The sequence below is a fragment of the Pithys albifrons genome, chromosome 15 (genome assembly GCF_047495875.1).
Source record: "Pithys albifrons albifrons isolate INPA30051 chromosome 15, PitAlb_v1, whole genome shotgun sequence".
Classification (NCBI taxonomy): Eukaryota; Metazoa; Chordata; class Aves; order Passeriformes; family Thamnophilidae; genus Pithys; species Pithys albifrons.
Window position 1 is genome coordinate 5,690,908 of NC_092472.1, and position 12,263 is coordinate 5,703,170.

Below are 12,263 nucleotides of genomic sequence, written 5' to 3' on the forward strand. Positions count from 1 at the left end.
TGAAACATGGCAGTTTGAGGGTTGCTAGTTGTGAGGTGCAGAGAGGGAATTTCTAAAGCATTTACCAGCTTTCTCCTGTGTTCTAAGCAGAGTTTTGGGTTATGTCTACATAGGACTTTGCTTGCCCAGAGATGAAAGGACCAGCCCTCTGCAGAATCCATGAAGCAATAAGAAGTAATTTCCATATATAAGATGCTGTGTGCATTAGATGACAGTCAGACATGAATCACTTTTACAGGATTTTTGCAATGGAAGACAAGTAATTCACAGGAGTTTTAGAGACTTTATTTATGTATAAACAATTTAAACACTTTGCCATAAATTATCTTTGCCTGTCTCTAGTCTTTGCTTAGCAGCAAATTAAAATTAATATAAAAACTCAATGAACAATTCATACATGTATATTACAAAAAAGTTCTTGTACCAAAGTTCTTATTAGACTTTTTTTCCTTTTTTTTTTTTTTTTTTAGTGGTGACCGTAATGTGATTGTCTCAGTTTCTCGACCAAACAAACACACTAATAATTTTTAAATCTGAAACAGTGATTGTGCCTTCTGGCTGATGTATGTACAGGGTGATCTGACGTGGTGCCCATTTGCAATAGTGTAACACAATGCCCACAGCTCTACTGGAACTGATACCAACAAACTACTGAATCTAAACAGACTACACCCTGTAACTGTGTTATACTGTCCACAATGGAAATCTTCAAAGACAAACAGAGTATGAAATTTATCTGTAGTGATTTATAGCCACCATTTTGAATGTAACTTTACACTCTGCCCTCTTTGAATAAGTTAAGCTTCAGGCCAGACAAGTGGAGGGTCAGAGTGCAAGTGTGGTTTTGTTACTTTTAAATATATTTTCCTTTCCTATTTCCAGTGCGCTCTCACTTGCATTCCATTTGTCCTCCAGTTGCTACACACAAATCACCCCAAAGTCATGTTTTAAATGCACCTGTATTTTGCTTTAAATGAAAACCTCTTGGATATTTATCAAACAAGCAGTCTGAATCATCTGTGTTTCATCAGCTGGTTAGTGAAAGTGGCCCACTTGGATTTCTTAGTTTGCTCACGTGTGAATGGAGTGAGGTAATACAATACGAGGCCTTCTTTTTGTTTTTCTTTAGACCCAGAACAAGTGGGTAATATTTCAGGGGTACTTTTTAATTTGTACGGTTAGAGTTTTCAGTCTGGCTTTAGTCCACTTCAGGATGTGGTTTTTAATCCCTTGAACAGTAGCATTTAACTCAAAAAATATGAGCTTTTTTGCCACTTACTATCCCAGAGTAGCTCAGCCTAGTGCCCCCATTTAGGTCTTCATCTCCTTAGGAGAGGAGATAACAGTTGCGACTACTGATTCATCCAGCAAAGGATGACAGCAGGTTAATTTGTTACCTCTTTCCCATTTCATTCTGTCTTAAAAACTGGATGTTGCTGCTACTGTCTGCTAGCTCTGGGTACTGCTCCACGGGCAGGACATAATATCCCTCGTAACCTTGAACCCTTCCCGTGTTCAGGAGCTGCTGCCTCTCTCCGTCTGTCCATACCCGGCTGCCCTCTCGGCCGTCCCGTGCCCTCTGCTGCTCCCTGGCCCAGGCCGAGCCCAGGGCTCGCTGCCGAGCCTGGTCCAACACTCGCGCCTTCTCCTCGTCCAGCGTGTCGGGGCTCAGTCCGTAGCGGATGCTGATCAGCAGGGTGGAATACTGAAACTCAATATTGGTAAACCTTCGAGTCCTGCCGTTGACAAGGAGCGTGGGCTGGGACACGGTGACGTTGATGCCGCTGTCCAGGACCTTCCTCCCGCTGGTCATGGCGAGGGTGACGAGGTCGCTGTCGGCCGAGCCGATCTTCACGAAGTAGTGGGTGTCCCTGCCCTCGATGCTGTAGTGCATCTTCTCCAGGTAGTGAGCGCTGTTGAGCACAGAGGCGATTTTCCTGCTGTCGTCCGTGGCTATGCTGGAAACGCCCGTGGTCACACGGCCCTCCTTCACGGCAAACATGATTCCCTTCCCAATGATGGGAGTGGTCGTTGCGAACCAGTGACCTGCTTTTTCTCTAATACTGGCATGTAATCTTTTGGATATGACCTGTCCCTCGAGCGCCATGAAAGCCTGGTTGTGCCTTTCAGTCGTCTGCTGCACTCCTGTAATCAGCTGGGGAAAGCAAAACAAAAGAAAGAAAAAAACCACCAAAGAAGATACAGATCTGAACATATTCCTTTCAGAGACTGATAATGATCTTTGCTTTGCTTTTTTAAGGAAAGCTATGCAGTGACAAATTCCTCTCTATGGAAAGACCACCCTCAGTTACCCATCCTTATACATATCCTGTTCAGAATCAGGTATTAAATACTCATTCAGCAAATGATTTTGCCTTCTGTAAAACTAAATAAAATACTTCTCATCATCCTTCATAACATCTATGTACCACACATTTCAATTCTGGCAAATTTTATAGTGTCTAGTACAAGAATAAGAAAGACCCAAGTCTAGAGCAATTTTAATCAGAGCTGAAAACAAACAGAATGAATGTATTGAAAGGTGGCATTTAACTTCTGAACACTTTGGCCCAGAGATTTCAACCAGTATATATAAATAAAATGTTTGTGAATGTAAGGTTTTTTGAAAATAGATAAAATTTGGACTCAAAAGGAATTCCTGAAGAGGGGATTTAGACTCTCAAATGAGTTAGAAGCCTGTGAAAGTGACATGTTCAGGTTTGTACAATCATTTCTATTGTATTACCACAAAGATGAAGTAAGCCTAGCAAAGACTAAGTTTGGAATTGGCCTAGTACTCTTCTTAAGTTTATTAAATGGGTTGTCTTTTATTATAAAGGACAAAAACAGTACACCCAGGTGGCCCACAAGGCCAAGGGGATCCTGGCCTAGATCCAAACTAGCGTGGCCAGCAGGCCCAGGGCAGTGACCCTTCCCCTGGACTCTGCCTTGGGGAGGCCACACCTTGAGTGTTGTGTTCAGTTCTGGGCCCCTCAGTTGAGGAAAGAGATTGAGGGGCTGGAGCGGGGCCAGAGAAGAGCAGCGAGGCTGGAGAAGGGACTGGAGCACAAGTGCTGTGGGGAGAGGCTGAGGGAGCTGGGGGTGTTTAGCCTGGAGAAGAGGAGGCTCAGAGGTGACCTCAGCACTGTCTGGAACTGCCTGAAGGGAAGTTGTGGCCAGGTGGGGGTTGGTCTCTTCTCCCAGGCACTCAGCAATAGGACAAGGGGGCACGATGGGCTCAAGCTCTGCCAGGGGAAATTGAAGTTGGAGATCAGAAACAAATTCTTTGCAGAGAGAGTGCTCAGGCATTGGAATGGGCTGCCCAGAGAGGGGGTGGATTCCCCATCCCTGGAGGTTTTTCAGCTGAGCTTGGCCGTGGCACTGAGTGCCATGATCTGGTAAAGGGACTGGAGTTGGACCAAGGGTTGGACTTGATGATCTTGCAGGTCTTTTCCAACCCAATCCATTCTATGATTCTATGATTCTATGAAAACATGTACCATGGTCCACCTTTAACCTGACAAGTACTGAAGTTAACTGGAGTAGCAATTCAGAGCCTCTAACTAGGAAAATGACAAAAAATGATAAGAAATCCTCTTACAGGGTGAGAAGTAGAACCTGTTTTTAACCAGTATAAGCACCAACCTAAGTTTAGTGCAACACATATGTTATTAGGATGGTTTTACCAAAGGTACAACAGATGATAAATTACCCTGACAAACTCTCCCTTTGTCATTGCTAATCAAGTTAATCGAGTTACAACTTGTTAATCAAGGAATAACTCAATAAAAGACAAACTAATGACATTGTAATTATGATAACAACGAAGGCTGGCAAGAAAGGCAAATGTTCATTAGTATAAAAACTAGCTATACTCACTTCATTTTACAGTGAATTAAATACTTGGCCTTCTGCTGTAACTACAGAAAAGGCAGCAATTCTATCCACAGAGTGGGGCAAATTTATCAAAAAAAGTAACTTGATATTTCTGCCTACCTGTCCATTTTCACATGCTTGACTCTCAGACAGCTCGTAGGGCGGTGACACAAAGTACATTTTTGCTCTAGGGAAACCAGGAATAATGTTGCTAAGCTGAAATCCAAACATCACCAACCAGCTTTTGACATCTAAGAGTTAAAATAAAGCAGGAAAGTGAGAAACAAATGTGTGTAACAAATAGAGGAAATAAGAAAAAGAATAGTAAGAAATCCGCCCTTGACATCCTTAATTTCAAGTAGCAACCAAAGGCACAATTAATATTACACTGTGGAACTTTATGGAATTGTAGCAGCCATGAACAGGCACAGTATAAAATCCTTGAGATTTATCCTAAATACCCCATCAGGGATATACCACCTCTTTCATTCTTTTTCCATCATAGCACATGGATTATCCAAACATTTTCTGGTTTGTAGTACTTGTTCCGTTCCATCTCTGACACCTTCTGATGTGGCTACTGTAACCTATAACTGTATTGTAAAATGATATTTTATTAGGTTAACACTTTGAAAACATTTGCAAAGTCCTTTGGGGAAATACATGGCTTCTCTTCTGTGTCCTAGTTCTATCAGCTGTCGTCGGGTCTCAGGAGGCTCCATTAAAAGCAGTGAGAAGCTAGACTTGTAAATCAGATGTCTAAATTTAGGCACCAAGAATATCCTCCCCATCCCTCCAGGGAACGCAGGAGCTGCACTGGGAGGGTCATAGCTCAGCTCTGAGGTGAGCTTTGGCAAGTTCCAGCTGTGGCTTCCACCAGGAAAACTGTCTTCAGATCTACCTGAAAAAGCTAAGGAACTACATTAATAACAGTAATTCTCCCTCAGCAGGTATTAAGAACTAATGATGTATTTTAGTTACCCAAATGATGTTTTTAACAAAAAAAGAAAAGAGTCCATGACCCTGTTTTACATTTCCCATTCCTGATTCATGACCGTTTTTGTTTAAAAATCTTTCCTATCTTTTCCAGTGGCCATCTCTCCTTGCTGGCCCACACTGGCTCCTAATGTTGCAGCTTCTTCCTGTGAGCTGAGCTGTTGCAAAGCCTGTTTTCCCCAAAAGTCTTCTTTTCTTAGCCATTCTGACTCTAAAATAAGTAGTAAAATATTCTACCTCTGCGATGGTGTCTGTATCTGTCTCCCATCATGCAGTGACTCCTGTATTTTTCCTGCACCTTTAGACAGCACAGGGTCACTGCTCCTTTTAAGGCTTCAATTTATTTTATAGTTAAATGGTATCTCCCAAACAATTCACTTCAGCTGCCCTAATTCCACAAAAACCAGAAGAGGACCTATATACAAAGTAGTCACTAATGTGCTTTGCAGCACTACACTTGCTACAGGAATTCCTTTTCAGCAAAGCCTGTGAAAAAAGCAGTGTCAGGGGTTAACAGTAAGAATGGATTGGAGGGGAGATGTTTCTGGGGTTTTTTTTGTTCTCTGGGATTTTTAAACTATGACAGCATAGGTGCCACCATCATCCCTTCTTGTGCAAGATAATCTGTTTAGTCCATACAGCAACAAATATTTGCATCATTGATGAAATATTTTTATCAACTACAAGGTGTGTGTTGTCCCAAAATGCAATTTATCTTTCTAGATCTCCTCCAGTGGATGGAAAAATTAAATTAATGCAATTTCAGAATGTAGCAAAATGCAGTAAGGTGATGCTGAAAATTTCAATCAAACAGGGGTGGATGAAAATAGGCATGTTGTTGAATTTAGGACAACAGAATTTGATCCCAAGGTAATTTCAGTCACCAGTATTTTCACTCTCAGATACAAACTGCACTGTCTCCAAACTGCAGAGTAGCTCCAGTGGAATCTCTGGTGTGTTACAACTATTAGGTCACAATGTACTAATGAAACTTGTTATGATTTTCTTTGAAGGAAATGCAGACTTTTCTTGAAATTTAAATTACTGCTAAAAGTAAGATTGCTCCACTTTAAAAATGATATCACTGCTCTAATTATTGTATATTGCATATTCAATCCTGAAAAAAGTGCTTTTCCTGAAGACATATTAATTACCTTTCCTTTTAGAAACTGCCAGCAGCTAGTTCGAGTACTGTGTGATGTTACTAAGTGAAAAATTATTCCTAATTAAGAAAGGGTTACTAGTTTTACACAGTTCTAACATATGTGATCAAAACTACTTTTGTTTCTCAGCTCTACACATTCCTTAACATTTCTTAGTCTTTCAGGATGAAATAATTATTTAAAAATCAAGGATTTTGTTTTAATGACTAAAGACTGTTTGCACATTAAAAGTTAAATGGTAAAAAGAGGTTTAATTGAATCCATTCTGGGTGCTAATTCATAATGTGCCCACGGGCTCAGTCAGTAGTTAATTTTGAAAGTAGCCTTGAAAGGAAGAGATCTGAGAAGTTCTGGTTTGTGATTCTGAACCAACCTGGCAGTAATTCCTGCAGGTGACTTCACTTGTCTTGATACAGAATTAGAATGAACACATCTTCATACAATACTAATTCAATAGGAAAAGCACTATGGCTGAGCCGAAATTTCTTATTAATAAATTAATATTATTTTTATTTTTTCCCTCCATAATTCATCATGGCTTCTCACTTAGTGCCCTTCATTCAAGGAAGAGCAGTACCAAAGAATCAGAACTAGCCAGGCCTTTTCACAGCACAAAAAGGAAAATGGTCCATGCTTGATGGGAGGATTCAGCAAAGGGCTAGTAAGGAGAAGTCAGGGTTTCTTATCAAATCAGCTTCCAAAGTGTAGTGCTATGTAATATAAATGTGATGAAGTCTCACCTGTTACATAATTCTTTAGATCCAGTTCATTGCTGAGAGGGTTGTTACTCTTGAACATGTACAGATTGAAAGGAGCGGGTTCTTGGCCAATTTTTTTCCACATGGTGTAATCAGGAGATGTCCAGCGCCCAGCCAGGACATCATAGTCCCTTTGGGTAAAATGCACAAGTTTGGTTAAAGGATCATATAGCCCTCCATGGAACCCAATGACCAGCTGGAAATCTGGGTTAGAGTCATAGTAAATCTCCCCGTACGCCGTGTACTGAAGCTGTTTGATCATGAGGCCGTTGATGCTGAACACGGCCAGCGGAGTGCCCGTGTTATCAGAGGCCACGTAATACTCTTCCCCACTGCTACTCTCCATTGCAAAGAGGTGGCCTTGCAGATCGTAGTACAAAGAGGTAATTTCAGAATTGGAATGATTGTAGACATGAGTTACCCTTGTTGGATTGTGAAGATCAGCATAAAAGTACTGTACGTGATGCCCCAAGTTGGTCTTACAGGAAGCCCTTCGGCCCAGCCCATCGTAGCGGTACTGGACACTCCAGCCATTGGCTTTGTTGTAAGCTCTTGTCAAGAGCCCTTTGGAGTTGTACTCGAACACATCCGCGCCCCTCTGCCACAGGAACCCGTCGTCGTCGATCTTGTACGGGATGTCGCCCAAGCGCGTGATCCTGTCTCTCAGGTCATAGCGCAGCGGCATCAGCCGGACGCTGTTCCCAGGATTCAGGAGGTGCAGGTTTCCATTCAGATCGTAGCTGTAGCGCCACGTGGGCCTGTCATTTACTGCCACGCTTTGCAGTTGCCCATCTCCATCATAGTCATAGGTGTATTTGGTTGTGTTGGCATAGGGACCGAGTTTCAGCTCCCTTTTGGTCACCCTCCCCATGCTGTCATACTGCACAGTCATCCAGTACATCAGAGACCGGAACATTTCATACTGAACCTCTTTAATCCGTCCGTGGGTATCAAAGTGCTTACTCAGTGTCATAACTGCTGTGGTGATAATTTGATTTATATCATAATAAATAACTCCAAATTTGCCAAAATGCTCTACTTTGCCAGAAATCTCATCGTAACGGTAAAGATCAACTGGGAGAGGCGTCTCACTGATTATGGGTTTGATGCTTGCAATTCGAAAGCTGTTATCGTGATATGTATAATCAAACCTTGCATTGACCATGCCTTCTTCAGAGAACCTGTAGATTTGTTTGTCAACAAGAGGACCAATTTTCCGATAGCGAATCGTACAAGAAAATCCCCCACTTTGCAAATTCACCATTTTCAGGACACCTGTAGTCTCATCGTATCCAAAAGTAACCGCAGTGCTGTCATAAACAATCTCGGATAATTTGGACAGCTTTCCATACTTGTAGAAGACTTGCCGGCCAGTACCTAAAAACGATGTTTTCAAAATCCTCCCATCATCGCTGTAATCAAAAATGACGGAGGCGTTGCTTTCAGGAGGGTTATAGATGTTTCTGATGTAGCCAATAGAGGTGTGAGTGGACATGCTGTGCCGAGCCACGCTGGGCATGGTGACAGCGTGGAGGCGGTCTGAGGAGTCGTACTCGAAGATGTACTGTCGCTGGCTCTGGAGCAGTAATACCATGGACTAGAGGGAAAACAAGAATAAACAGTTACCAGCTTTCAGCATGTGGCCTGCGGGAGGGCACTGGAGAAAAGTTTACCGAAGGGGCACTAATGTTAAATGAATACACAGAGAATCAGATACATTAGTTAGGGGCACGGAGCTGCTCAGGGATGTTGTCAGATTGCCAGATGAGAGGATCTGATGCTTGGAAATCAATATGCTGACGCTCCAGAGAAAGTGTAGGTTAGCAACCTGTGAGCTACCCTCCCTGCAGGAGCACTTCTTTATTCTTTCTTTTTCTTTTTTTTTTCTCCTGAGGGATATACAGGAGTTAGACAAATGACTTGATTTATCTTTCTGCCAGCAGTTGTAATTCACAACTGTTACTGTGAAATATGTGAGAAAGCAGGGAACATCAGCTCTGGTTTGCTTAGAACAACAAGAAGGGAAAGGGAAAACAATGTGCAATTTTGCAGTATTTAAGACAATTTTATGACTGAAGTGTCTTAATTAGGCAAGTAAATATGCATTACCATATTTTCATTTAATAAGTAATGATTAAAGATGAATTACCTGTTTCTACATGAACCTTTTGTCAGGTTTAGTCATGCATTTTTGGCTTAATTAAGCACAATTCATTGTGTTAGTTTATGCTGTTTTATAGCAGCCTTGTTGCTGTCAGGAAATCAAAAGACACAAACCTTGAACACAGTTATTTCCCATTAAAAATTAGCCAAATTCAGCTAACTAATTGGCAAAAAGGGAATTTTGAGACCAGGGTGAAAGAGAAAAGAGACCAAAAAACACCACCTAGTTTTGTGAAATTTATAATTCTGCTTTGCAAAATGTTGTTTGCTCAGCAAAGCCACTTAACTCACGGAGCAGCATGAAGTGATGGAGTTGCTTTGTTCTGGTACAGACTGTCCAGCAATTATAGAGGCCAATGCACCATGTATTAGAAGCCACACATTGAAGTAAGGTGGACACTTCAACAGGATGAAATAGCAAAGATCCAAGATTTTGTAGAGTTAAAGCCAAGATTTTACAAGTTTCACAGGTCATGTCATTGAACAGAGAAAAGGTGTAAGTCCAACAGTGATGAAGTTGTTTCAAGACCACCCGAGGGATGAAGTCAAGAGACCACTATCCAAATTTCAAGCAAAAAAGGAAAGCTTCACCCAAGATTTCACCCAGTCATTAATATGGAAATTAAAAGGTGTCAACGATGAACTTAAGACTATAAATGGCTCATTTTACATGAACAAGTTAGGTAAGTTTTTGCCCAGTATGAACTTGCCTCCAACGCTGTCAATAAATACCTTTACTGCTAAAAATACAAAAAGCCTCTTAGCAGTTATTTATTTTGAAGCATTTTTCACTATCACAGGGATTCTTAACAGCTGGAATGCATCAAACTTTAGAAATTTTGTGTGTGTGTGTGTGACGTGTACAGCTTAAAATGAAGCTGGACAGTACTTTGTGCCTTTGCAGCTGCTGCCAGAAGGTAGCACAGCATCACCTACGTTCTCTAGGTAGGTGTAGCTCCACACTTTGCCGTCGGCGAACATGCGGGACACGACCCTGCCCTGCTTGTCGATGTCCGTCCTCTCGCTCATGGCGCCGCGCTGGAGCCCGGCCAGGCGCCCGCTCAGGAAGTAGGAGACGTTGACGGCGGCCAGGCCACTGCTGGGCAGCCACAGGAAGGGCCGGCCCAGCTGGTCGTAGATGATGCGCAGCGTGAACTTCCGGTGGTCGTCATAGATCTTCTCCGTGCGAATGTTCCGGTCGTAGTCGATGGACAGTAAATTCCTCCCGTGCACCTGTGGAAGGAAAGGAGGCTGCGCTCAGGGCGTGGTGGGCACTCCATCCCTCTGGATTTACAGCATGCACAGCAGAGAGATCCATTTTGGGAAGGGTCAGATGTCTTCCTGACAACTGGCTTTTGCTTTCTACTTCTCAATATATTCAAATTTGTGACTCTGAGTGTTTTGCTGGCATAATTCCCATCTCCCTGCAACAGGGGAGGTGTTATCCTAGAGAAAAAGGCTTCCCTTATGGTCAGAACATGCAGACATTCTGCACACCTAAGTATTAAAGTGCAGAGAAATGAATCACTTTGCATGGAAGTAATTTTTCTACTTCTGCCATCAGTTGTTGTTCTCACCCCTTAATTGTTGCTTTTTCCCTACAAGCACTCTAAGAACAATAGAAGAAATTATAATTTTGTGTCTTCACTGAGGTTTAGCCACTTGGCTTCTGTAATTCCAACACCCTGCTTAGAATTCAATCACTTATTGTTTTCTTCATTTACTTTCCAAATATTCAATAGCTCCTTCAGCAACCCAGTCACTTGGGGTGGTTTCTTTTCTTCTGTTCAAAAACCCTGATCATACAGGCTGGGGAAAGATGGACTTCTAGTGTTGAAAATCAAAAATGTCAAATAATTAGGTTAAACATTTATATTTTTCCTTTTTTTTTTTTTGAGTTATAATCTTCATTCAAAGTACAGCATGAGGTGTTTCAGTGCCAGATTTATTTATTTATTTATTTATTTATTTATTTATTTATTTATTTATTTAAATAAAAGAGCCAAACAAGAAAAGGAGAATAAGGATGCCAAATGGAGAGGCTTCCACTGAGAGTGCTATAATGAGAGATACATAAATACATTCACTGGGGGCTAAGCCATAGAATTCAGGCTAATGCTGTAATCTGATAAAGCTTCTTAAGTAATTTAATTGTAGATGCATCATTAACAAAGCAGAAGTCTTTAAATTAGATACAATTTGAGAGCAATGACTACTTAAAAAGTATTCATCAATTTCTGGGAATTTGTTCTTCAGCTTATATTTTACAGTGGCTTTGATTAAGCAACGTTTCCTCTTTCTCGAAATTAAACTGCACATCAAACAATATGTAAATTAACCCTGAGCCTTTCTTAAGGACATAAAAGTTATTCTGAGATATATTCACTGGCAAGGGTAAACCCAATTCCCACCCCAACCAACTCAGTAGGAAATCAGTTACACAGAAAGCACATTTAAAATTAATACAATTTTGTGTTTGTAAAGAAATAATTATTTCAAATTATTGCTCATTATCCTAATTTTTTCCATTAATATAATTTATCTCTTTAGCAGTTTGCATTTCCTCAGTGGGCAATTACTAGAAAAAAAAGCTCTCTTCTGTAGGTTTTCCCAAAGGTTATCCCAGCAACTTCTCCTATGATTCAAAGGAAAGATAAGGTATTTTTCTTAAAACACCTTGGGGCAAAATAAATCATATTCTGCTCTCCCATTGTAATGAAAGCAAAGCCAGGGAAGCCAAACTCAGCATCAGTACTTTCTTAACTGGTTACTCTTGTTTGGTAGGATCAGTCCTGGTGACAGAGACATAACAAAACTCTTTCCATTAGCAGAAGAGGGCTTTGACTTCCTAAAAACATTTAGCTATAGAATTAAGGGGTTAGTATATGACTGACAGATTCCAATTTCTAAAGGATAGACAGATTTTCTAAAAGAAAAAAAAAGCTTTCAGAAAAATTAAGAACTGAATTGTAGCTTTTGGACTTTTGTTCGTTTCTGTTTTGGCTTTTTGGTAATTTCTGAAGCTTCATAAAGCAATTGGGATTAATTGGGTTCCTTCCCTCCATTACAGTAACTGCAACCATAATCTGCATGTAGGAAATTCTGATACAGGTATCCTCTCTTTTCTCAAGAACATTATGGCAGTTATTACGGTTTTTTGCCACTGAAAACAAAATTAGTAAGTTGGTTTGTTTTTTAAATGGTTACAGAGACAAGAGCTGTGCACACATACAAACATCACTTGGAGATGCACACACAAACATCACCTGCTTGGATAATCCACTAACTTCATTTGCATTTGTACAAT

General features: G+C 41.0%; 1 protein-coding gene across 11 annotated transcripts in view; it reads right to left on the minus strand.

Moving 5' to 3' along the window:
• Nucleotides 1-269: 269 nt before the first annotated feature.
• Nucleotides 270-12,263, minus strand: part of TENM2 (teneurin transmembrane protein 2) — a 585,930-nt gene continuing 573,936 nt past the window's right edge. For all 11 annotated transcript variants that reach the window (XM_071570619.1, XM_071570615.1, XM_071570614.1 and 8 more), the window contains 4 exons: nucleotides 9,893-10,189; nucleotides 6,776-8,390; nucleotides 3,997-4,127; nucleotides 270-2,155 (listed from right to left, as the gene is read on the minus strand). In XM_071570619.1, the coding sequence (XP_071426720.1) occupies nucleotides 1,394-2,155; nucleotides 3,997-4,127; nucleotides 6,776-8,390; nucleotides 9,893-10,189 (2,805 nt within the window). In that variant the 3' untranslated portion in view covers nucleotides 270-1,393. The remainder of the gene's footprint in view (nucleotides 2,156-3,996; nucleotides 4,128-6,775; nucleotides 8,391-9,892; nucleotides 10,190-12,263) is intronic.